This window comes from Pocillopora damicornis, chromosome 1 (assembly GCF_964200805.1).
Source record: "Pocillopora damicornis chromosome 1, jaPocDami1.2, whole genome shotgun sequence".
Taxonomy (NCBI): Eukaryota; Metazoa; Cnidaria; class Anthozoa; order Scleractinia; family Pocilloporidae; genus Pocillopora; species Pocillopora damicornis.
Genome location: NC_142670.1, coordinates 3860214 through 3887500, shown reverse-complemented (window position 1 = coordinate 3887500; position 27287 = coordinate 3860214). Strand labels below are relative to the sequence as shown.

Below are 27287 nucleotides of genomic sequence, written 5' to 3'. Positions count from 1 at the left end.
CCGAAAACACCGAAGACTCACAGGTAGATAATGGTGTAGCAGCAGTTTCAATGTTTATCTCACCTTACATTCTGTTTGTTAGCTTGTGTTTTAGTTCAGTTTACTTTTCATTGATCGGTTAGTGATGAGTTAATTAGTTCATTGTCACAATTTTTACAATGTTCACAATGTGTATCTCACCTTACGTTACGTTTACCTAGCATGTATTTTAGTTTATTTTTTATTGATCGGTTAGTGATAAGTTATTGATTGGTTGTTTTTTTGTCGTTGTTGTTGTTGTTGTTTTGTTTTGTTTTGCTACAGAATGGAGGCACTAACAGTGACGCCAGTGGTCCCGAAAACACCGAAGACTTACAGGTAGATGATGGTGCAGCAGCAGTTTCAATGTTTATCTCAACTTACATTCTGTTTGTTAGCTTGTATTTTAGTTTAGTTTACTTTTCATTGATCGGTTGGTGATGAGTTAATAAGTTCATTGTTACAATGTTTACAATGTTCAGAATGTGTATCTCACCTTACGTTATGTTTACCTAGCTTTTATTTTAGTTTACTTTTTATTGAGCGTTTAGTGATAAGTTAATTGGTTGATTAGTTTTTTTTTTGTTTTGTTTTGTTTTGTTTTGCTACAGAATGGAGGCACTAACAGTGATATCAGTGGTCCCGAAAACATAGTCGAGGTACAGGAGATGATGGTGTAGCAGCAGTTTCAATGTTTATCTCACCTAACATTATTTTTTTTAGCTTGTATTTTAGTTGACTCTTTATTGATCGCTTAGTGATAAGTTAATTAGTTGATTCGTTTTTTTTTTGGTTTTTTTGGTTTTTTGTTTTGTTTTGCGTTTTTGTTTTTGCGGCTTGATTGGCTGGTTTCAAACTTACTTAGTTTTGTTCCTCATGGATTGAATGAGGATTTGTATGGTTGCTCACCAGCCGTTTCTCTCATACTTTGTTTGTCTTAAATGCGACAAGAGCTATAAGCCACGATGTATACTCAAGTTCACCAGAAATATCGTTTAGCAAAAGAATAGCCTTGTTAAAACTCTTGAAATCTGCTAACTATACCTCTTTTCATGAAGAATGCAAAAGAGCAGTTTAGAACTTCAATCAAAAGTATATGGTCCGAGTATTCACTACGGAGAGACAAGTCATCAAAGGATAAAAAAGTGGAGGATACTGTTTTTGCTTCGTTCCGTTTTGAAAGCTCAATATTAAGCTTTGCCAGAAAGCGGCTGGGCGTTACAAGTCCCGAACTTATTGATGTCGATGAAGATCTGAGTAAGTGCAAAATAGTCTTTCATCTTTATTTTTTTGGAAAAGAGCTTTTTCATGTGTGAGTTCAGGCAAGCATTACGTGTACATTAAGAGCCAATACCACTATCGTTTACATTAGCTAATCGAAACACAATTTTTTTTTCCGCATGCTGTATCAGAAGCATTAACTATGGCTTGCAATTCTTTAGAGAAATAATTGCATGCAAAATCATTGGTTGGAAGTTATGCAACTGAATACTCTCTAGTCATGCGGGTCATTGCCTATGCTCATCACCTATATGCAATTGTACTTTGTAGACGAGTGAAAATAAAATAAACGTCGAAGCTGTACCATTTTGCTTTTTTTTAATTTTTTATCAATATAGACTTTCGAGTTAGACGCAATGTCCTACAGAGGGGGGATGACTTTCTGTTCAATGGAAGTAATCGCGGGAACTTTATTAAGATTCCGTCAGCTAATCTGGATCGAGGTAAAAAGCCTTCTTTGTTTTGAGTCAGTTTCTTACCAGACGATTGCCCATAACTTTTTGGCCAACTCTTCTGTGTAAATGGCTTCATTCCGACGTGCATTATCAAATATGCAATACACGTAGTGTGCTTTTACAACAGTGAGCTTTTGTTTACTTTTTCCCTTTCCCCTTCATCTTAGACCAAATCGATTTCTGTTTTTAAATTTCTCGAGTCTCTTTCTTTCTTTCTTTTTTTTTTTTGGGCGTCATTACGAATAAACTTTATGCTTTAAAAAATAATTGAATATTGCGCTTTGTCATGATTTAGCAGTCTGTAATAGCATTTGTGCCCGGAGCATTTAAAGGCCACCGCCATTTTTCAAAAAAATTCCATTTTTGGAAGCCGAAATCAATGCAGTTCTCATTTACCTTTTTAACAGACTCCACAGTACTTGGGCTCGAATACAGCAATCTTGCTAAGCTTTTTTCAAACTATTCAGCTGACACTGAGGGAGATAACAAAACAAAGTATGTATAATCTATTTGATAACTGAAGAACAAATAGAAATTATTTTACTGTTTTTTGATCATTCGATTTGCTTTATTTCAGGATACTTGACAGTGTAGTTATGTCCGCTGTAATAGACCCTCCGCCTAATGTTCTAACAGAAAACATCACATTGGTTTTTAAGAACGCGCAGGTGTATACGCTACTCTTTCGTTATTTTTTATTTATTAATTTTCTATTTAATTTAATTGGCGTTGCTTGTTTGTTTGTTTGTTTCATGAAAGGGGAACACCAACAGTTCATGCATCCCACATATAGGTGATTATGTTGTCATCTTTTGCCTTAATTCAAACTGGGATTTAATGATCTGGCTAACGATTTGAAGACTTCCCGATGCTTGATTAGTAAATCAGCATTGCACCCCATTAGGCTTCCCACCAATTTTCAAATTTCGTCACGTTGAAGCCACCACAAAATGGATGTTAGATTTCATTAATGGGTGGTCCCAGGGACCTTCATATGAAGAATTACTATTTTACTTGAGTGTTACGTTAATATTCTATAGCTATGACGCCTTACGAGTCAGTTACTCTTTCGTTATCTGTTATTTCTTTATTTTTTATTTAATTCAATTGGCGTTGCTTGTTTGCTTGTTTGTTTCATGAAAGGGAAACACCAACAGTTCATGCATCCCACATATAGGTGATTATGTTGTCATCTTTTGCCTTAATTCAAACTGGGATTTAATGACTGGCCAACGATTTGAAGACTGCCCAAGACTTAGTAAATCAGCATTACATCCCATTAGGCTTCCCGCCAATTTTCAAATTTCGTCACCTTGAAGTCACCACAAAATGGATGTTAGATCTCGTTAATGGGTGGTCCCAAGGACCTTCATGTTAAGAATTACTATTTTACCTGGAGGGTTACGTTAATATTCTATAGTTATGAGTCAGCTACTAGTAATGCATCACCGAGCCTCGATTTTTTTTCCTTTAGGTGAATCGTAAAAAAAGAATATGTGTATTCTGGAGATTCTCTGAAGAAAAGTAAGCACCACTGTGACATAAATTTTATCAATGGCGTGAATTCTTCCAGTTTTTCATCGGGGCTAAAACTATTTGAGCGGAATGTAAAAGTATCCGAAATACTTTTCAGCATTTGGTGGAGTGAATTGAAGTCTTTTCAGGTGGAGGGAGGAAGGGGTTCCAATCGAATAAGCTGCTTTGACTCCTTCCTCCTTATCAAATTATTTTTTAAAGCTTTGGGAGCTGGTCAAGTAAAGGATGTCAAACAAAGATGATATCCGATCACCATACGGAATGCGTTTGCAATCATCTCACTCACTTCGCTGTACTCATGAATTTCATCGACGATGCTGATGACAGGAAGGTGGATATTATTTTTTACTACAAAATAATGTCATATAGATCTGAAAAGTTACAGAGAGGCATGAAAAGTATTGCATTCATTTATGTTCATTAAAATGTACATTTCCTTTAATAAAAAATAAAATAATTATGACGTTTACAGTTTTTCAATCAGGATAAAACTCGTTCGTCAGATGAGCATGACAAAATTCTGACACTCCTCACTCGAGTAGGGATGACCTTATCTCTCACTGGAGTTATACTCACGGTTATCAGCTATCTTCAGCTTACGTAAGTACATTTAACTAACACTGCTATATTACTGAATTGTAGGAGATTAACTATATTTAGAAGAATGGAATTAGATCAGTTCTACATCAATGTCAAAACGGACTGCTCATACCTGGAAAAGAAATCAAACGTTCTGAGATGATCTCTCTTTAAAAATGATATTTCGGCAAGGAGTGAAAATTGCTTCAAATGAACATAACCATAAAATGGAAACTTTCAAGTCACTATTCTTTTATCCATTCGTTATTCACTAATCAATTAATGTAACATGTATTATGTCAGCGTATTTATTCCTCCATTTGGTAAATGATTTACAATTATCTTTTAGATGGTTTCCTTTGCCATTCATTGCCGTTAGCTTTGTTTTTTTTTTGACTGCTAAATGAATTTCATTTCGTTACTATTGTTTGGCTTATTTGCAGAGACAGAAATTAAGCTTTGTGTCACATACGGGTTAGTCTGACTTCTTGCATTGGAGCAGGACATATCATCTTTTTCGCTGGAATTGACTCCACGGGAAACCAGGTCACTCTTCGAACTCCTATTTTCGTGTTGCTTAGTTGATGCTGCTGTTCTTGTGATTTGTTAGTTTATTTGTTTGTTTGTTTTTAATAGATCTAGCTTCTTATTGACTTAAATACTGACTGTTCCTTGGATATTTTTGCTTTTTTTTTTTTTTTTTTGGCATATTTTCTACGTATGTTGCAATTTTTGTCTGTTTTCTTACTATTTTCTTTCTGTTTTGTTTGGTTTTGTTTCTTTCTGTTTTTTGGATAACTATTTTGAAAAATACCATTTAACGGGCGAATTATTACATTTTTACGGATAACCTTTTCCTTGCAGGCTGCCTGTGTAGCTGTGGCAGCTCTTATGCAGTATTTCCTGATGGCCAGTTTTTGCTGGATGCTTGTCGAGGGGATTTATATCTATCTATTTGTTGTAAAGGTTTACAACATTACCGACAAAAAGTATCGCTATCATGGTTTTTGCTGGGGTGAGGAATATGTTAAAAAACGGGATAGCTCTTAAAGAATGTACTTGACAAAATATCTTGATTGTGATTGGCTAAAACCGATACGAATAAACTTTCTTAAAATTGCTTCATTTTTTAATTCTTTAAATGAACATGCGCAGTTTTTGAAAACCATTGGATCGTCTTGACGTGTACCTTTGTCAATCTTAAAATATTTCCGGTGCTCATTAGACCTAGACATGCTTGCAGATGTAGTTGGCTGAAATCACGCAGCTTTTCTAATTCACGGTGTATTAGTAATTTCATACTCACAATCAACATGTTTCATGACTAACAACATAAAAATACAGATTGGAAATCCATATAATCGCGTAATAACCTATTTTCGTTATTACTTTCTTTAGGACTGCCTGCAATCATAGTTGTTGTATGTCTGGGTATCGCTACAGATAATGATGGAATCGAAACTTTTGTTAATGATGAAAGGTAAGTTTGAAAGTTTGTTTATTTCATATACTGTATACAAAATGATGGAACCTTGAAAGCATGAACCTGTACAGAAAAAGGAAAAAAAAAAACGGGGGACGGGGGAAGGACTTTGGTGCCTTTAAACCAGGACTGCAGGGAGTGCAAGGGCTTAATAATTTCAACCTTCAGCCTACCAAACTGGTCTTCCCCCCCCCTCCTTCCCGCCTCCCTCTTCTTAACCACGAGGCACCCCCTTCTTTCAGGCTGTGGATTTCTCTATGTATTATTATAGGAGATGAAGAGTTTGTAAATTACTATACAAGATGACTTATTTTCGTAATTTTGCAAAGTAATATAAAGGCAACATGCTGCATTAAGCACGGGTTTTGATTTGACCTTCTGCCTCGAAACGCCCTTAAATGCTGCTCTTAAAGTAGAAAAATTAAAAATTTGTTCCCTGTGCCTTTTGTTTTTCTAAGCTGCTGGATGTCTTCCTCTAACAATACCATCTGGATATTTGTTTCCTTTGTTGGATTGATCGCAATTGTAAGTGGCAACGTAATGAATTTTTACAGATAGGAGTTTAGTCATCCAAACATATTTACTTCAACGTTGATTAGAACAACAGTTTTTCAATTATCTTTATTCTCTTGGTGAGCCTTTGAAAGTCCTCTAGAAAAACTTACAACAGAAGCTTGTGTGATATTTCATTTTTCTCTTTTCGTGTTCTCCCTCTTCTTTTGTTTTCCTTTTTAATGCCTGAAGATTAACGTGATGATCCTCGTGCGAGTTATCAAGGAAGTGACAACAATCCAACTGGTGAAAGATAGCCAGACTGAGCAGATCAGGTGGGATGATAAGAATTGCTTCTCCCCTAAATGGGGTCCATAATGTAAATATTTTTGTTTGTTTGTTTTTGGTAGAAAGCTTAAAGTTCAATCTCTTTAGGGAACACTGGTCTCCGATTGACGTGCTGTGAAAGAGGCCCTAGTACATAAAATATAGTTTGTTTTCGATGGAGAACCTTCAAACTGGTTCGTGTGTTACTCCTAACATTTTATATCGGCTATTCATTGCGTTCAATCTAAGCCAAGAGTTCTCAATCTTTCTTTACTTCTACTGGAGTGGAAAAAGATCTAGAATTCAGATTAAAAGCTTTTGTTTTCAGAGCGACTATTCATCTTCCAGGCTTGGTGTCCGTGCATGCGTGGTGTTAGCTCCATTGCTGGGTGTCACGTGGCTGATGGGCTTCCTCGCGCCGTTACACATCGCCTTCTCCTACATTTTTTTAATCCTTAATTCCACTCAGGTAAAGTCATCTACAATCTTAAAGGTTTGGTAAAGCTTGTGCTCATGGGTAGAAATAAGGGCGTATTTACGGCGTGATGTGTGTCAGAAATACTGAAAAGTGTCTCCATATCGAAGGATAATTCAGATTTTCTTTTAAACGCCAGACCCGTGACCCTCCGAAAAAAAGCCGACTAAAGACCGTTTAAACCTCCCTTTTGAAATTGCATCTTTATCTCCAAAGCTTTAGCTCTGCTTAAGCCACCATGAATCGATTACTTCTGATGGATAGAGTTGTATTCGGAAAACTAAGCCTCAAATAAGTGATCGATCGTAGATGATAAGGAAAGAAGATCTCCAGCCGAGTTGTTCTAGAAAACACAACCCTACATTCAGGACAAAAAATAACAAAACAAAACAAAACAAACAAAAAAGGGGTAAAGCTACTTTTATTTCTGCATCTATTTGCCTATCTGTTTATTTATCAACCAGTAAAGTCTTATCTATATTTCTTTAAAGGGATTGTTCATTTTCTTCTTTCACTGCTTGGGAAATAGTGAGGTAAATATAAATTTTGAGTCTCTGTAATTCATATCAAGAAAAACTGGTTACAAATAATAAGTGCCTCTAATTTGACCTAATTCGTATCCAGATAGGGGGCGTTTCAAAAGAAGAGTCCAAAAACTCCTCCCAGATGCATTTAATCAAAGGCCAGGTGACAATAGAGGAAACTCTCAAGCCCGTCAGAGTCACCGGGATTCTTGCGCAGGATCGAGAGTAATCAGTGGACCTTAAACTTTTCTCTTGCCTATAAAATGGGAAAATACTATATGAATTATTAAATAGCTTCACTTATGTTGCTTAGGCTGTAGCTGATTCAAATTAATTCAATTTTTATTTATTCTTTTTTCTTCGTCCAGCTGTTAAGTAATTTTATAAACCACAGACTTAGCTTGATTAATGATATTTAACGAGACTTGCCTGGCATCATTGGTATTCTATGGAAAAACTATTTGTCCTAGAATCAAGTTGCCAGAGAACACGAGTATATGATATACTGATTGATCATTTAACCGGTAATCAGGCCTGTACCGTATAAATCAATTTTGGTGCAAATAATATTTATTAAGTACACAAATAAAGTTGGCAGTAAATAACGATTAACTATTTTGTGAAAACTTTACTAATGAAAGGAACATAAATACAAACATACATAAACCATATACTTAGGGACCGATCATCGTTTATCGTCAGGGAAAGGAGGGGGTGGGGTGGGTGCGTAGGATGTTGGTTTCTTTGTGCCACTATAAGATTTGGCTGAGCTTACAATATTCAATCAACCACCCCCCCTCCCCCTCCTCCCCTCCTCATCGAGTTTACAGAAGGTCAATTTTCAAAAGCCTTACTCTGTTGGCAACCCTAATCCCCTCTTGTTCCCACTGAAAACCAAGTGTTCTTACCCCCCCCAAAAATTGTCATCCACACCCCCACCCCATCCCCCATTCGTCGGTACATGGTGACTGATCCTTAAGCACGAAATACCCCAGCCCACGCCAGTAAAACTGTATGGAGTGCTCCCCCGTGAACTCGACAAATTTTAGGATATTTATCTCCAAAGTCAGAAAACTCTACATAAAACTACGAAACAGCGAAGCAAAGCTCGCAAACATGTTCCTCCGATGAGCTACAAATTTCTTTAGTGTAGTTATCTCCATTTGAGCTTCAGTCCCATTGAGGACTGAAGCTCAAATCTTTCTCCTGTACTCACAGGGTCTTCAACCTCACATTGTGCTTCCTTCCCCCTTTATTTTATTTTTTTTCTTTTTCTTCTTCGTTCATAAAGTTAAAGAATTTACTGCCGGATCAATTTCGTGGTATATTTCGGTTTCCATCAGCAATATGCTAGTTAGCATATGGTGTATTAAGGGGCAATTGGCAATTACTCTCATCCGGGACTCTGAGACCTAAAACGTCAGCAGAAAAGCTAGTTATTCCTGTTTTTTATTTTTTTTTCCATCGGATCACCCGAATGCATTACATCATTACCCCACCATACTCCGTTCGAGCCGGAAAAAAATATTTTAAAAAAATCATTGGAAAATTGTTTGTTCGCTAAAAGATCATCTCCACTAAGCTTGAAGCAAAGGTCTCATAATTAACGTGCTCCTTACTATTAAGACCCTTCAAAATCATAACCATGATTTATGAATGGATCGTATTTAAAGAAATATACGTATTCCCTGCAGTTTTTTGGAGTATATATTAAGATTTTCTTTCATATTCCTTAAATGGAAAACATTTATGATTGCTTGTCTATCCAAAGAAGGAAAAAAAGGAATGCTCCAGACCGATCTATGTAATAAATATTTGTGCGTATTGATTTAGCACCAGGTTAAGATAACATAGAATTCATGTCAAATTATTTTGTATTTTAAACTTCTCGTCCCATCCCTTATGTCATGTATATTAATGAATCTAAATTGACTTTGTTTTGCAACTGTTTGACGCTGCGAATACTTATTTTGCGTGAGGTTCAACTACGCCTGGTTAAAGAACAACAGTTATTAGGGAATCATCGATAAAAATAAAAACCTTACCTACATTTTGCGACATTTTCCCCACATCACAGATAGAACAGATGTGCTTTAATTTGACATTGTGTTAATTTTTAAAAGATGTCAACATCACGAACAAGTGGCGGCAACAAGTGTCGAGAAGGGGTCTTTCAGTTGTTCGATTTTGATTAGAGACATTAAGGGATCTTTATCTCTTATTCAAGTGAGTTTAATCGCTTCACTTGGAGCAGGTCAAATTATCTTCCTAACCGGAAGTGGGGCTGTTGAGAACAAAGTGAGATACTATAGTACATGCTTTCGCAAAAAGTAATTAATTAATTCATTGATAATTTATCAAAGTTTCGGATACTTACTTTTTATTCAGCTGCTGAATGTCATTCTGTAACGGCATGAGCTGGATAGTTGTTGTATTCGTTGTACTTACTGAGTTGGTAAGTTGTACCAACTCAAAAGTTACAGCATTCTTTAGTAAAAAGTGTTTAACCCTTTAACTCCCAAGATATCATCAGTAATTCTCCTTACTGTCTCCTGTACAATTCTTCTGATTTTATATCTGAGAATTTAGTATTGGATCAGCTAATAATCCTCTAATTGATAATTTTCTTGGTTCTCATCACTTGTCTTCTTGATTTTGTATTGATATTGTAAAGAGAACTTCTGTCTTGGTCAGTCATGGAAATTAAAGGGTTGAAAAAGAAAAATAATAAGAGAAACAGATCATGATTCCAATTTTTGTCCATAAAAATACCGAGCCTCTTTACAATTTTATTAAAAAGTAAAACTCAGTTTTGCGGCGTAAAATCGAAACCTCAATATAACAAAACACATATTTATCCTCTATCAATGATCACAATTTTGCTTATTGAAACGGAGTCGATTAAGAATATGACAAGAGAACACTAACGGCTTCACAATCGAATACCTGAGATGATAAAAGTTCTCTTGATCTAATTATATTCCCCTCGATATTCCTGAGACGTGTGGAAAGTACCCCGTGAAGGCAAGAAGTTGTACTACCCCTTCCTTACAAGTTTACCAGGTGGTAAACGTAGTGTAATACAGAGACAAAGTAGAGAACTTGTGCTTAATAGCAGTAAATGTTTGAACAATTTTTGCCGCCTAGTAAGATTTGATACTGAAAGGGCTAGGGTTGGGGGCAGGGGGGGGGGGGGGGGGCTTGAAACTACTAAAAGGCGTTAACGTGATTTAACAGGGCTTCTTAATATTCATCCTTCACTGCGTGAGAAACTCGGAGGTATGCTATTCGATTTTATTTTAGAGCCTCTTCATCAGCCTTGGACCTTTGCTTAGATTTTTACCTGGCGAGGCTTCCACTTTGAAATAAGAAATTCAATTCAATCCGATGGTTGTCAAGTTCTTCGAAGCACGTTTTGTTGTACGATTCTTGAGATCGTTTTGATATCAACTTATTCATATAGATTAGATCTCGCTTCAAAAGAAGGATCACTCGTGTCACCCCAACTGCAGATGAATAAACAAGTATTAAGCGAGCTTCTTTGGTCCAAACAAATGATCCTTCCACACTCCGATCATTGAGTCCAATCAAAGATCTCTCTCCGTTATGTCGATGCTGAACGTACACATTTTCTTCTTGGTTGTGTATAGTCACCAACTGTGATCCCATTGCAGAGCAGTTAGACTCAGCAGTAAGCCATGGCAAGCTTGCGAGGCTTGTGAAGTAGCAGTATCCTTCGAAGTAACCCCACCCTGGTTGGCATATATCTGGGTGAAAAGAGAAAATAAGGAACAAAATTAACACGCGTATAGCGGTATTATTGTGGTAAAATATGAGCTGCTAGTGAGTAGTTGGTTTTAGTTCTGCGTTTTTTCACCTAAAATGGTTGTAGGTTTTTTTAATTTTAATTTTTTTTATTTTTTAACTATCATTTTTTTATGTCTAATAATAACGCTAAACAAAAAACGAACAAAATCCAAACCAGAAAAAAAACAAAACGAAATAAATAAAAAAAAAAAGAGTAAAAAGGAGCAAAGCATGGGAAAACCAATGGGTTCACGGGTAATTTTGGCACTTGCTTTGAGGGCCCAAATTTTTTCTTAGGTACTTAATTTATGCTAGATTGTATATCTCTTGTTGCGATTGAACATCCCTCAGCACTTACAAGCCTAGCCATATTCTCACCTGACAAATCAGTATAAGACACTGAAAGGGGGACGGATTTTGTCTCGTACAACTCTTTCAGACAAACTCTGAATCCTGTCTCATTGACGTACCAAAGAAAAAAGTTATATCAATAACTACAATAATTAAATGAAATGAAATCTAGGAAAGAATGAAATATGGTAGAATTAAATACTTATGTAAAGCTCAGTAATCATTCGGTAAAACTTCATGAAGAAATAATGGAAAAAAGATAGCGAAATAAACAAAACCCAACGAGTTCAATATACAGCAAACTCAAAATAAAATATTAACTCCTGCACTAACTTGAAACTCAGATAGCAGATTTCCCAAGGCAAAAAAAAAAGTGAAAAACAGAAAAAAAAGATGAACGTTATATAGAAACTTGAAGATACTGAGAAGTCGATAAAATACGTGACCTGACTTCAACCCAAGCAGTATGATTAAAGAAAAAACTATGCAAGATCGTCACTGCGAGCTGAGCACGCAAAATATTGCAAGTTAGAAATCCGGCAGATATTATATAATATCAAAATGGAACATTAAATGGAAAGCCACGAAAAAAGGCGAAGCTAAACAAAAAAAGAATAAGGAAAAAAAGATAGGTCATTATCTCTACAGAAGAAAGTCCTGATTTATTTAAAGGTTTTCGTCAGCTAATGCCAAACTTAAGTTGGCTTGTCAGTGCACTGTCTGTGATTTGCAATCAGAGCACCATTTTCTATACAAGGCAATATTATACTTTTCAGTTTTTACCTATAATTTTCCATTTGTAGATGCATATGCATATGCATTTTGAATAAATTCTGCTAACTCCTAATGACCGCACAAAACGATATTTCATTTTCTCAGAATGTTTATTCAGTGGATGAATAAACATGTATGAGATTTGAATCCGCTTTCAATAGGGCGGAAACGGTCAAGATTTAACACTTGAAATAAAAGCTCTCCGTAAGGATTGAAGGCCCTGCCAGTCTCACCAAGATAACACCATGAACAGTCACCACAAGGAATTTTATAAATAAAATTTGTTTGCGATTCCAACGATGGTCGAAATTTTGGGGCCGGGAACTGTTGTTGAAGGGTGATGAGTGGTTTGTTCACCACTGTGATGTCGTGTTTTTTGAGGACACGAGTCAGAGGTTCTGTTACGCCTGAATGTATGGAAGAGAGGCGAACGACTTGCGTGATTCGGACCCCTCGACCATCTTGAAAAATGTTCCAACAAGTTCCTCCGGGGACAACACTGTTGAGCATCGGGTTTTGTTGGCCTGGATGTTTTTTCAATCATTTTTTTAAAACATTCAACACAAGAAAGAAAGAACACCTCAGAAATGTGAAAACCGCGGCAAAAGGCTCAAGAATTGCCAATCACGTCAGGGCCAATAGTCACGCAATAGACTTTGATAATGCATCTATTATTGACAAAGGGGGTTTCAGAACAAGAAAAATACTAGAAGCGTGGCATTCCAAGTTAACTCCCAATGCGGACAACAATTCCTGTCCTTTGCCCGGACAATGCAACATTCTTTTTAACAAACATTCTTAGTTATCAGCATTTTTAATTTTTACTTTGTACTTCACACCTAGTATTTTTTACCTTTTTATCATTTTACCCGTTGAAGGCTGTAGCGCAAACAGCCGAAAGCTCGTATTTTTAAAAGTTTTAGCCAGAGATCGTTTTTAGATTTCATAAGATGTTTTATCCTGGCTGCAGCCCCTCTATCTTTTCACAACTAAAATAATCGACCAAGAAACACCATGTGTTAGAGTGATATACGTTTGGCATCTTAATTGCAAAAACCAGTCATGCTGCCTCAGTGATTGTCAACATAGGACATTGATATAAATACTCTGACAGTTTTCAACTGAAAACAAATAAAAGAGTGGTAGATTTAGAATATTAGGTTTTTTTCTGTATCGCGTCTGTATCGTGTTTCGATTGATTAATAGCTGGATACCCGATAGTCACAAGCACAGATTTCAGTTTGATTTGCAGGAGAAAACTGAAAATAACATCGAAACAAAACGAAATGCTGTATATGAAAAACCTTATCCTTTATAATCCTTCGCCACCTGTGTATGGGCGATGTTAATCCACCCATCGTCCTCCTATTTATGAGTGTAACTATGACAATTGGACACTGAAGATGTTATAATGAATCTACAAGCTAAAATGCTAAGTTCCTTTTAAGCCATAAGGGGGAAAGATTTGGACTCAAACCGTTTATAGTCTCACTCTGCAATAAGTTAGACTGACATCAAATCCTTTTACGTCGCTATGTAGGGCCTAAGTGAAGCAGACTGAACAAGCAATATTTCAAGAAAAACTGTAAATTTGAAGTGCGCCGCTAGTCAAGTGAAAATTATGAAGTTTCGATGGATACACGAGGCCAAGGCGCCTTATTGCAGTGCTAAAATATGCGAGAATTTTCCATCAGTAGGTTTATTATTGAAGGCCTTGCAGACGTTGCATGACGTTAGTAAAAGAAGTAGCAATGGTTATCACATCCTAGAGTCCGTCTTAATTTTTCGTTTTCTCGTTTTTCTCTGTCTCCTTGACCTAATAATTCTCGTTTTGTCGGCATTAAAATGAAATATTTTAATTCCCTTTGATACCAATAGAGTGATGTTTAAAATCTCTATTTTGCAACCTTCAATTGCTATCTGCGGTCAGCAGAATCTCTGTTCCATGCATTGACAAAATACGTATAGACATGGACTATGGCTTCATGTGCCTCATGTCTTCTGAAATAATGAGTTTTTCATTGTATGCAGTTATTTTAGTGGTTTCTCGCAACTTCCTTGAGGAATTTTTTTGTATCTGGAACTGTCAATGGCATCCCACGTTCCTTCATATCAAAGGCTAAAAGCCACTGAGCGAACGAAAGGGATTTTGCTTCAAAAGCGACCTTCAACCTGTGGGATGACAGGAAGTCTCAGCAAAAAGGTCCAACTAAAAGCCAATTTGCAAAGATTTTGTTGCATCAGGGCGTCGACGAACTTCGCGCGAGGTGCAGGTCACGAGAAGTAAATGACGAGTTAAAAAGTAGAGACGGACCTCCAGGACTCCTGCCATCCAGAAGCGATTTTAAATTTTTTGGAGTAGTTCTGACCAGGATATGTTTTAACGACTTTTCTTTGCGATGTAATTCAGTGCGTTGTTTTTGAATGAGATGTCATTTTCCCATCCAGTTCTTGCCGGAGGATATTGCGTCATAAATAGCAATACTTTTTTCTGTGTCCTATTGCCTTTGTTTTTCGATGGCCCTTCTCTAGCAAGCCTGACATAAATCTCTCCACATCTTCGTCAAGTTTCCTCCATTCCCCATTTTAAAGCATATTTTGACACGTGGAGGGTGTCGGATTTGTTCTTAGGATGCGTGACGCTTCTCCTTCTATGAATCCTTCCTTTACGACTGGTAAAGCACGACCCTTGTAAGACGACAAGAGTAATACAAACGATTTTACCCAGTTGCCCTCATATGGTTGACTAAGAAGTCCCACTTCTCCATTAGATGCCTTATTATCTATGCAACTATCTTGCTATTGATTCCCGCTCCCCCCCCCCTTCCCCAGCCCTCACCCCTTGTTTTGGTATGGCTGTGAATTGGGGAATGATATATTTTTATTTTGTCTCTTTTACAGCTGGTATGACCATTCCGACTTCAGTACAAGGTATGTTTTGTCTTGGCGAAAAAGGTATGTTTTGTCTTGGCGAAAAAAAAAACAAACAAACAAACAAAAAAAAAAAACAGGAAATAGAAATTATAAAGATTAAAAATTGTTCGACTAATTAACCCCTGTCGTCAGAGGTTAAACAATAAATTATCTGTTGTTAAATAAATCTAAAATAGCGACCTATTCCAAAAGATCACTAATATGTCATTGCTTGTATTTGTCCAAAAGAGGAGGAAAAGCAAAAAAAGGGGGGTTGTGGCCTACAAACGTTAGAAAGTACCATGTTACTCAAGGCGGGACCCATCCTAAACAATTATGAAAAAGTTAAGAAAAAAAAACTGAGGGTTCTGAACATCCTAATAATCTTTTTTTTATTTTTATTATTATTATTATTATTTTATACAAACTCTCGATACCAACCACTCACCACTTTGTTCAACGAATGGAAAGTGAGAAGTGAGAAACTGATACTAAGGAAAACAAAAAAAACGAAAAACAAAAACAAAAACAAGGAAAACAGACCTATACCCAAACAAACACAAACCGAAACTGCAATGCGTTATTTACCGGGTGGGAAAAGCAGCTGGGGTTGAATTCGAGCAGTAAAAGGATAAAGAATCAAGTGGAAAAAAAAAAGACAAGCAAGTAATATACTTATAAAAATAAATAAATCGATAAAAAATATAAACTGTATGATATGAACGAGGAACAGTATTTACAATGCAAAATGTCTCCTATTAATGTTTACGAATCTAACGCAGATGGGCATTGCTCCCACCCTAATGATGCACTCGCGCCCTCAGAGCTGAACTGCTCGGACTGTCAGCAACATCGTGATAAAATGCGTCAGTACTGGCATAGGATGGAATGCGACAATAAGACACCTAAGTCTATTGACAAAACCTGCTGCAGCTCTTGGTGTAGGCAGTTGGCCTCTTTGTTTAGTCAGACGTCTTCCTGGAGAGATCACTGTTTTAAAATGTGGGGGTGCAGAAAAAATGAAAAAACTCGCATGCAGTTTCCTATTATATTGACAAATACAACAGACTCGTCGTATTTGGGCAGAATCCAAGTGAAACAGTGCTGGAAACTGAATTTTCCAGCCATTAAGCTGACACCATTGAGCGAGGTAGGTGTATTTTATTTTTTTGTAACATTTGTAGTGCCTATAGTCATTGGTCCTTTAATTCTCCCCCTTTAGACACTGTAGAAACCAATTCCCCTCATAACCACAGTCCGCGTAGCTATCGATATAAGTTCGACTTTCACGCGGATAATGCAAAGCTAGAAATGTAATTGCGAGTACGTTCTATCATATGTTATCAGTATTTCCTATGTTATTTATAATCTTGTAATCAGTCGTTCCATTTTTAATGTATGACAGTATGTTCGTAACACTTTACCTAGAAACCACCGGCGATGACGTGTAAATAGAAGAGTTCGATCGAATCGTCAGGAAATTAAACTCCTCTTAAGTTTATTGGTTAAAGAAAGCTCGATTTTCCAGATTGTGTAACCCATGAATTTATTAATTCCTTTAAGAGCTAGGCTACTGAAGGTTTTGTCTAATCCAACTACTAACTCAGTCCCCAGGCAAGAAACTTGTCGACACCATCCTAAAAGAAGTGACAAACTCTCCTGGAAATAAAGTAACTAAAAAAAATATGGAACGCACTTTCCTCACTGTTACTGATTTGGAGAAAGTCATCGGAAATTATGCTAAAAATCGCCTTAATCAAACCGTACCTGAGATTGACATCCGTGGTGAACATGCAGGTGAGTAGATCCTAAAAGCTGATTTGGAAGTTTTCTTGATTTCTAATTCGGAGTTCAGGATGAATACATGCATCATCCGTGGCATATTTTAGAAACATCTGCTAACGCTACAACTTTTTAAACGTTTTGTGAGGTATGAAACGCCTTGGACCTCTTTTATGGCAGTTTATATCAGCAGATTCCTATCGCTCATCAGTTATCTCCAATTCCCAAGAATTCTTTCTATTTTCCATGTGTTCTTCAATATCGTCATGGTCAAGAATAAGCTATGAGGGAGTGAAAAAAAAATGAATAGGACGAATAAATAAATTAAGAAAATGAAAAACCCTTCGAATATATGTTAGTAACAATGATCACTAGCACTTTATGTGACATTTGAATCGAGAACGCTCCTTTGAATGATGATCCTTGCAAACTAATTGCATTTACTACCTCTAAGTGATGGTTCCTCAGTCTTTTTGTCCCAAAACTTTTGAGGCCGACAATTTGTGACTGTTACGAAAGCATCTGAATTTATTTTGGCCCTCACTTAAAATAAGTCGCTGTTTTGCTGTTAGATATATTGGTCAGGAAGATTTTCCACGAAAATGAGACTGGAGTTCAATTTGAGGATGATAAAGGAGAAAACTACGTCAGCCTTCCTGTTACAGGCTTCGATAAAGGTTGGAGAGCTGTATTTTTCACTTTTTTAGATAATGATAGATCTTTTCGTCGTATTATTCAAATTATTTTAGCGATTGTTAGTGTTCTTGGTCATAGGGGGGCTGGGTTTCAAGTACTAAAGAAAATTCTAGCTGAATGGCTGATATCTTAATCCAGTTGTATCGATTTTCTTTTATTAGCTTATGTCTCCTTTGGTCGAGGTTTTTTATTCTTGTTACAAAATTGAGCATACCAATGAAACATACCAATAAACGCACAGGGTCTTTAAACCGTGACAACTTGTTCTTTTTTTATATCAAAGTTCACACGGCAACTAGGTGGACAATCAGACATGGTTTGATGCTACTCTGGTTTACAAATTCAATGGATGTAACCGAAGAAGTTACAATTCATAGACCCAACGTCTCGACACTCCTGTCCAAAGCCTTCATCAGGGGTGATCTAAACGCTGCGACAAGAGGTCCTTTTATATGATCACTAATTAGCTGCTTTTTCTCCGAAGAGGTGTAAAGAGGCGTAAGGAAGTAAGCCGCCATCATCACGATTTAAAGGAGTGTGGGCGGAGTTAATATAAAAAGTTTCCAAACAAAGGCCTGTGTGCTCCGATAAAGCTGACTGTTCTTTTTTGTAAAAGAAAATCACTTTTTGACGCTCTTTCAAACGTGTACCAAACTGACGTTTGGTCTGTCCGATGTATTTGTTATCAAAGTCATTGCAAGGAACAGAATAAATGGCGTCGGTTCGTTGTTCTTTCGTGACAGGATCCTTAGGTTTGGCGAAAATATGCCCTAAAGTCTGAACAGGTTTTTGAGCAACTTCAACGTTGTGGTTGTTAAAAATTCTCTTGATGGATTCCGTAACACCTGAATGTAAGGAATAACAGCAAAACCAGTCGCTGGTTCCCTTGAAGTTACAGAGAAAGTTTTTTGGATAGCCATTTGCCTGTAGGACATTAAAAACATATTTCCTCTCCTCAGTCTTCGAATCGAGTGACGATGGTAGACAGTCAGCCCTCCTGAGTAAAGTTTTGGCTACAGAATTTTTATGGCAAATAAGGTAGTGAGAAAAAAAAGAAAAAAAAAAGCTTGTAAGATTAGTGACTGTACGTAAAAAATGTTATACAGCAACGAAGGCTTATGTCCACGTTTTTATGGCTTACTTAAAATTCATAAACCGGGAATTCCTTTGAGACCCATTGTCTCTTTTGTTAGTTCTCCGACTTATGCAATTTCTGGTTATCTTGCAAGAATTTAGTTGCCTGTTGTTGGGAATACTGATTACACTGTCGAAAATGTCTGCGAATTTGCGGATTTCATAAGAGATAATACTCTTAACGCTTAAGAAGAAGTAGTATCTTTCGACGTTGTTTCTCTCTTCACTAAAATCCCAGTTGATCTTGCCGTTAAGGTTGCGGAGGAGAGACTTAGAGAAGATGCTTCCTTAGGACAAAGAACTTCTTTGCCTGTAGAGGATATTATTCATCTGCTGTCTTTTTGCCTCAAAACCCCGCAATTTGCGTACAAGGGCATCTACTATCATCCATCCATCCAATTCACCCTTGAGCGTGAAAAGGATAGACATTTGCCCTCTCTTGTTTTTTAAATGTGTCCGGAGGGGTTTAGGGTACTTTAGAGACAAATGTCTACCGTAAACCTACCCACACCGACTGACAAATACCTCGCTTTCGATTCTCACCACCCTATTTGCCATAAAGTAGTCTTCGGTTACATTCATTAAATCTGTAAACCAGAGTAGCATCAAACCATATCTTATTGTCCTTTTTTCTCAATATTCTCGTAGTATTACAATTGTTTCCATTATTACATCTTAGGATCAGTTGTACTTTGTGTCATTTACAAAGATCTCCATAAAGTATTCCTAACAGGCCAGACCGACTCTGTTCCTGTCGATAAAATCAGGTTTGCTAAAGTATTGCATGTAATATCTTTCATCTCAAATAAATCTCTTTTGGTATGCTGATAACCTACATACGGCATAAGAGAATTTTTCTGGACTTCAATTTGAATTTCTCGTTTGTTTCTGTTTCTTTTGTCTTCATTTTGTTTTTCTACCTTTTTATTAATTTATCTTTTTGTCTTTTGATTGTTTTTCTTTTTTTCTGTTGTTGTTGCTGTTTTTTTTTAACTATTGCTTTGTTTGTTTATCTATTGGGTATTAAATAGTAATATCTTGTCTGCAACGATATGGCCGAGGAACAACACTTTCAGAAAGGATGTTACGTTGAGATTTAGAAACCTTGCGGTAAGTTACAATTAATCAAGAAGAGCTGCATCTGAATTCGTAACTCTGAAATAGAGTTTGAACAGGGCTAGTATTTCTGGAAAATTTAGATAAAATTTTTAAATTTAACCTTCCCTTATGCATCCCTCTGTTCCATTTTGGTCTTGCTATATTTTTTTTATATTTTTTTTGCTTGTTTTTGTTTTGTTGTTGTTGTTGCTTGTCGTTGCATATACTACTGATTTGTTTTTTTTTCTCTTCTTTTTGCGTGTTTGTTTTTGTGACTTTTGTGGTTGCGTTTTCTTTTTTCTTTGGTTTTGATCTGATTTGGTTTTCCTTACAATTTCTATTTATTTTTATTATTATCATTAATATTATCATCATCTTATTACGTCAAGGTCTTATTTTTCTTTAGGGAGTTTCTTTAAAGAGAGGAAACAGACTAAAAATCTTGCGAATAATTCTTTACATTTCTCTAAAGTGATGGGGGGGGGGGGTATGAAAAATTCCGGCGAGAGCACTACCCCCTCCACATTAGCCAGCGAGTCGCTGTACTACGTAACAATAACGGTACTTTACGGTTTCAGGATGCACCGAACAGAAGCTGCGTGTTTTGGAATACTTTAAAAAACAGGTAAACCGATTTGAATGAGTTGATGACATCGTTCACTTCAAATTATCAATTTGCTTAAGGACTTTGCTTTTGTGCACTGGTACATCACGTTGTGTGGTCACCTCTTACTCCTTCTTTTTCTCCTTCTCAGGCTTCCGCGTCCTCAGCGGTCTGTAAGGCTGGCAGTTGTTTTGTTTGTTTTGTTCATTTAGAATCTAAAGACTGCTTTTCTAACTGTTTTCTGCGGTCATTCTAGTTGGTCAGGACAAGGGTGCCTCCTAACATCGAGGAACGAATCTTACACTGAGTGCAGCTGCAATCATTTGACTCACTTTGCAGTTCTTATGCAGTTTGACAAGGGAACTAGCAATAAAGTTTTACCTGAGGTAGGAATATTGCTATGCATACATGCATTGATTTCAGAAGGCAATAAGAGCACAAAGCATTGATGTGGCACTTTTTCTTACATCTGCATTAATCCAGGTGTAAGGTGTGTAGCCCTCTTCCGTTACCAATATTGAATCACTGTTTTTGATTTCATTTTTTAAGACTGACGAAAAAGCGCTGAAAATTCTTACGTATGTGGGCTCGTCTTTTTCTCTGGTTGGAATCACTTTCACAATCATCAGTTATGCTGTTCTTACGTAAGTACATGACATAGTTACACGGAAGCATTCCAAAGCAAGCCCAGAATATAGAATCAACAAGAAATGATATCAGTTTAAATGCATATCTAAGATTCCTTTAAGCAGCTAAGTCGAATCATAAAAATATAACCAGGCTTTGTATAAAATGAGGATAGAACTGACTTAGAATAAAATCAGTCATTTACTTTTGATTAGAGACATGAGGGGACCCTTATCTCAGATTCGAGTGAGTCTAGTCGCTTCACTTGGAGCAGGTCAAATGATCTTCCTAACCGGAAGTGGTGCTGTTGAGAACAAGGTGAGATGTTATATCAAACGAGAAGAGAGGAATCTCTTTCAGTAAATCTTTACGACTTTCAATCAACTCTTAACTCAACTTTTTAATTCCTGTGCAGTCTGCCTGTGTTACAGTAGCAGCTTTTGTGCAATATTTCCTAATGGCCGCTTTCTGCTGGATGTTGATCGAGGCAGTTTATCTCTACCTGTTTGTTGTAAAAGTTTACAATATCAGCGACAAGATGAAGGTTTCTCATGGATTTTCATGGGGTAACTATGAAATAAAAAACCCATTCTCTCTTTAATGATCTTTTGAAAAGTAAAAGATGAACATTTCCATCAGCTAGACATCACTATCATCATTTGACTCTGTTATCACTTCGTATCTCGAATCCACAGGTCTACCCGCTCTCGTCGTTTCCACATCGCTGAGCATTGCAGCAGGAACCGGGTCAGGGATTAAAAGCTATGTCAGTGAGAAATTGTAAGAAATAAATGTTGTTGTTGTTTTGTTATTTATTTGTTGTTTTTAGTTGTTATCAAACCCAGCCTGGAGGGTCCTGCGTACATGCATGCGCAAAAAAAAAAATTAATTGATCCTTTATCAAAGTTTCGCGTAATTAATTTTTATTCAGCTGCTGGATGTCATCCACTAACGGCATGATCTGGATATTTGTTGTATTCGTTGTGCTGATTGAGTTGGTATGTTGAATTCTTAAAGTTTTTCCTTTTGATCCTTCACACTTTGCCTTCAGTTATCATTGTTTTGTGAGCATTTTTCTCGCCGCCTTTTTTAACCTCTTTGACTCTGTTCAATAGTTTTCAACGAAACATGAAGTATATATAATTTTTCTTGAGGTGACCCTTATGTTGAGAGATGCCGTCAGCGGTTACCGTGCAAGATTTTTAGGTTGAATATCCTGATTCGAGTCTCTACCGGGTTGTTGTGTTGTGTTGTTGGGCAAAAAATTTTGCGTTCACAATGCTTTTCGCCCTCTCCTCCCAGCTGTATAAATGTTTTCTGACGAATGGTGAAAGAAACCTGAGAAATGTCTTGCGGAATGGTGGGGAGAGGGAAAGGTTAGGGGGAAACTTTTGACCACCATCCACTAAGACCGCTAGGACCACTTAGCTCAAGTGCGAACTCCTGTTTTCCTTTGAATAGTTATCCATGGTGTTATCACTTTTTTTTTCAGTTAAACACATTGATACTGGTGCGAGTTATCAAGGAGATGATGATCATGCAGCATGCAAAAGACAAAAACAGAGAACAGATAAGGTAAGTATTTCAGCGGCGCCAGTGGTAGATTTTTATAAGCCATTAGCCTCATACTTTGTTGTCTTATACGAATAATGCCAACTCACAACAATGGTAAGAACACGTCTGTAAGAATGAAACATCTTAGGAAATGAAAACTTTCAACCCTTCTTCAAATTTTACATGCAGTTAGGCCCTCAGGGGGAATGCACAAAAATGCCCTTTTTGAAGGTCGCAGCACTCTTTTTGCCATAGTAACAACGGCTGCTTGTTCGAGGCCTGGGGCCTCATTTTCATACAAAAACGTCGCAAAAAAAGAGTGAAATGTTTATTTTTCTATCTCAAGCTAAGTACAACATTACAAGTTGGCACTTCTATTATTGAAAGTGACATGTGGGTAAAGCAGGGAAAACGTTTATATAAATTTCTCCAAAAGTACACTGATTATGGAACTGAAACCAAGCCAACTAGCTGGTTATAATATTGTAGTTTTAAATATGGAAAAATATTTCTGCGGGCCTGCCTCTACTTTCCATAGGGGTAATCAAAAATCAGATATTTTATAATTTGGCGAGGACGTTACTATGTATGGTAGAAGTGCCAACTTGTAATGTTTTATTTAGTTTGAGATAGAAAAATAATCATTTCACTCTTTTTGCGACGTTTTTGTATGACAATGAGGCTTCAGGCCTCAAACAAGCAGTCGTCGTTGCCATGGCAACAAGAGTGCTGCGACCTTCAAAGAGAGTATTTTTATGCATCTCCTCTGAGCGCCTAACCGCATGCAAAATTTGAAGGGGGTTGAAAATTTTCATTTCCCAAGATGTTTGATTCTTTCAGAGACTTGCTCGTAAAAGCAAATTCTCTTGATTTTCTTTTTTCGTGATTTTATAGGCTTGGTGTCAGGGCATGCGTGGTGATGATTCCTTTGCTTGGGATCACGTGGCTATTTGGTCTTCTGTCGCCCCTGCATAAAGCGTTTGGATACATTTTCACAATTTTCAACTCCACTCAGGTAAACTGAATACAGCTTTTAGTGAACGAAATCCGTGCTCATACGGTACCAAAGTAAAAGGGCGGTTGGTGGATTTAACTCTGATTGAGATATTTCTGTTTCAAGTATGCATCTTGACAAAGATTAAACTCAGTGCTCAGAGTGCACCTCATCTCAGGGCACAGGTTCACCTAACCCATGTCTATTAAGAACTCGTCTCTCCTGACACAAAAATAACTCTCACATTATTTCATTAATTCATACTTGAAAAAACACACGTTACGCGGCTGATGAACTTTTAACAGTAACAGTAATAGAAAACAGTGTTTAACCCTTTAACTTCCAAGATATTATCTTCTGATTTTACTTCCGAGAATTTGGTATTGGATCAGCTAATAATCCCCTAATTGATACTTTTCTTGGTTCTCATCAGTCGTCTTCTTGATTTTGTATTGATATTTTAAGGAAAATTTCTCTCTTGGTCACTCATGGGAATTGTAGGATTGAAAAAGAAAAAAGGGGAAAAACAGATCATGATTCTAAGATTTGTCTTTTAAAAAACGACCCTCTTTACAATTATATGAAAACGTGAAACTCAGTTTTCCAGAGTCGATTTAGGACATGACAAGAGAACAGTAACGGCCTCACAATCGAATACCTGATATGATAAAAGTTTTCTTGATCTAATTATATTCCTCTCAATATTCCTGAAGCGCGTGAAAAGTGCCCCGTGAAGGCATGAAGTTGTACTACCCCTTCCTTACAAATTTACCAGGTGGTGAACTTAGTGTAATACAGAGACAAAGTAGAGAACTCATGCTTAATAGCAGTAAAGGTTTGGACATTTTTGCTACCCAGCAAAATTTAATCTTGAAAGGGTTGAGGTTGGAGGGCTTGGATGAAAGCGCTTTGAATCTACTAAAGGCGTTAACGTGATTTCCTGCATTGTGATTTAACAGGGCTTCTTGATAGTTCTCCTTCACTGCGTGAGAAACTCAGAGGTATGCTATTAAATTTTATTAAGAAGTTTCTTTGTAATTTAGAACTTTGCTCAGATTTTTAACCAAAAGCTTCCACTTTGAAATAAGAAATTCAATCAGTTCGATGGTTGTATTTATTCGAAGCACGTTTTGTTGTACAATTGTTGAGATCGTTTTGATATCAACTTATTTATACAGATTAGATTTCGCTTCAAGAGAAGGATCATTCGTGTCACCCCGGCTGCAGTTGAAGTAACAAGCATAAAGCGAGCTTCTCAAGTACATGAAACCTACATGGTGATATTGCCAGGGAAAATTAACGTCCAGCCTCGCAATAACCATGAAAGTGGCACTGAAATCTTTGAGACCTGAGTTGTTATCGAATTGTTGCTTCTTAGCTTAAAAATTAGAACACGCACAAATAACCCTCGTAATGCTCATATAGCTTTGTATCGATCCGAAGATTAATAAAAGAACATCTCAATTAATCTAAAAGTCTCCTCCTTGTCAAAGAAACGAGCACTGGATACATTTGTGTTAAGAAGGTCTACATCTTACCAAAAGGAGAAAATATTATGCAGATCAATGCTAATCAAAATATCGTTACTCTCAATAGAGGACAGGATTGAAAAAAAAAACACAACAACAAACAAACCAAAAAAACTATTCATAGTTTTTTCTTTCGGCAGTCGTTTTTACTTGCGTAATTGTTTCAGAATTTTTCTCCAGGGAGTGTTGGTTGAGAAATATCTCCTCGTTAACTCTAGGAGTGACCATTCTGATAAGCCTGTTTCTCCTAAAACACTCACTACAGCTTGAGATTTGAGCGTCAGACTATGAATTTTTGACAATGGAACTTAGTCCATTCAAAAAGCTTTTTCGATCGCTCATGTGTCGAAAAAAAAAGACTTTATTCATTTCCTCATTTAAAAGTACACAATTAATAACATTTTGATGAGGAGCATGGTTGACAATGTCTCGATCGAATCTTTTCGCGGAATAACAGAAAGAAATCTCAAATAATCTCCATGTAAGCCTTTTATTGTTAACACATAAGGAATCAACCCTCTTTATGTTTCATGATATCCTTCTCATAAAATATATTAAAGTTCACATGGCAACCAGGTGGACAATCAGACATGGTTTGATGCTGCTCTGGTTTACAGATTTCATGAATGTAACCGAAGAAGTTACAATTCATAGACCCAACGTTTCGATACTCCCGTCTAGTGCCTTGATTGAAGGCCTAAATGTAATAACTGTCCTAAATGTAATAAAGTCCTAAGTATAATAACAGTTGGTCCTCAATGTAATAAGCCTCCAATGCAATCATTTAACATTTGTTGTTATAGCGAACATCCACATCCACCAATATTCATGTCACATTGCAGACTCGCTGATATTAATCAGCCTTTTTCTTTATTTTCTAGACTGAAGTCGATAAATATTGGCTGCAAACCATTACACTTATGAACAATTGGCATCAAATGACGGCTGGCAAACCAATGAGAACGCTGACCAATACATCTCCATGTATCACTGGCTCAGACTCTTAAGTACAATAGATTTTGAAAAAATATGATAACGTTATTATTGTCTACTCAGTAATGGAATTAACAAGTCGTAAACCAAATTACAGACCTCGACGAGGGAGTCCACTGAGTTGTAGGTCGCACAATTGGCAGGCTCGGATATACATTTTTTTCTTTCTTTGTCTGAATAGACTTTGTTCACATTCACATTTGTTTCCCAATTCGGACCTCGTGGCAGCACTTTAGAAAGCGATTACTTTCAAACCCTCGAATATCTTCATGAGTTTATGAATTTGAACAATATGCTTTTCTCCCCAAGAGAACGCGATTTGGACAATTATGTCCCGCGCAAGAAAAAAAAGTTCGTGAAGCGGACTTACAAAGTTTGTAACTATTGGACAGTGTTAGCAACGAAGTCGCAAGAAGCGGCAGAAGCAGTCAAAACAAAAAAAAAATCAAACGACCCTCTTGAGTTTATCGTGTCGCACACACGGTGGCTTACTTTCTCGGCTCTCAAAATAAACAAGTCGTTCTTGATTTTTATTAAAGCAAAATATTTTTTCAATATCGTAAGTCCTTTATTGACTAAGTCAAGAGATTGTAAACTCTCTTGACCAAGCCTATTCGGTCGAGGTGGCTGAATATTAGCCTCGTTCTTTTTCTGCGTTTTTAAATGCAAAAATAGAACCCGGCCAGTATCCAGCCATCCTGACTTTACGCTCGGTCAATAACTCATATGAACATATTTCATGCAGACCCATATAAATCTGGCAAGGGAACACAGAAAAAAAAATGCACTTCCGAGCCCGGAATTTGTCTAACGTTTAGGTCAGTGGACTTCCTCTTCTTTATAACTTGATTCATGAAGTGTTAACTCAGCACTGATCACGCAAGTATTTCTTCAAAATCAGTTGTAGTCTAAGTAGTCTGAGCCAATGTTATAAATAAAGGTATTGGTCAGCATTTCCGTTGTTTTGACGTCTGTCTATTGATACCAAAAGCACCTCAGTATGAGAGTTTGTGGCCAATACTTCTCGACTTACGTCTATAGCAAATGAAAAGACAAAAAAAATGAAACGAAACGAAACGAAACAACAACAACAACAACAATATATATATATATATATATATATATCTTTTTTTAAAATTAAAATGATAATGATAATAGTAGTGCATGTAATAGACGAATATGCGCCGTAATCATGGTTCGGAGACATCTGCTTTAATAATTACACGCAAGGATGACAGAAACACTTCTTCGTATGATTGAA

General features: G+C 36.8%; 3 protein-coding genes across 6 annotated transcripts in view; 2 read left to right on the top strand and 1 right to left on the bottom strand.

Moving 5' to 3' along the window:
- The window catches only part of LOC149051380 (adhesion G protein-coupled receptor E3-like), a 494984-nt gene that overhangs the window by 315910 nt on the left and 151787 nt on the right, over positions 1-27287 (bottom strand). The gene's annotated exons all lie outside the window — the stretch shown is intronic.
- Positions 1062-5547, top strand: LOC149051394 (adhesion G protein-coupled receptor L4-like). Of its 4 annotated transcripts, none has more exons than XR_016180443.1 (8): positions 1062-1275; positions 1638-1742; positions 2162-2249; positions 2332-2422; positions 3229-3278; positions 3492-3621; positions 3763-4415; positions 4734-5547. XR_016180443.1 is itself a non-coding variant. In XM_089184865.1 (7 exons), exons 1-7 carry the CDS (start codon positions 1071-1073, stop codon positions 3892-3894), a joined length of 789 nt encoding a protein of 262 aa, XP_089040991.1. In that variant the 5' UTR covers positions 1062-1070; the 3' UTR covers positions 3895-5547. The 4 variants fall into 4 exon arrangements, 2 of the variants coding, with proteins under 2 accessions (XP_089040991.1, XP_089040986.1); XR_016180450.1 differs by lacking the exon at positions 4734-5547 and adding an exon at positions 2514-2547 and having other exon boundaries at positions 3763-3890; XM_089184865.1 differs by having other exon boundaries at positions 3775-5547.
- On the top strand, positions 14445-24114 carry LOC149051393 (adhesion G protein-coupled receptor D1-like). Its single transcript, XM_089186689.1, has 15 exons — positions 14445-15033; positions 15798-16165; positions 16623-16812; positions 17370-17474; positions 19307-19394; positions 19659-19737; positions 20304-20350; positions 20586-20715; positions 20879-20973; positions 21172-21274; positions 21372-21522; positions 21652-21736; positions 21888-21954; positions 22449-22531; positions 23405-24114. The coding sequence occupies exons 1-15, from the start codon at positions 14874-14876 to the stop codon at positions 23532-23534; spliced, it is 1881 nt and encodes a 626-aa protein (XP_089042815.1). The 5' UTR covers positions 14445-14873; the 3' UTR covers positions 23535-24114.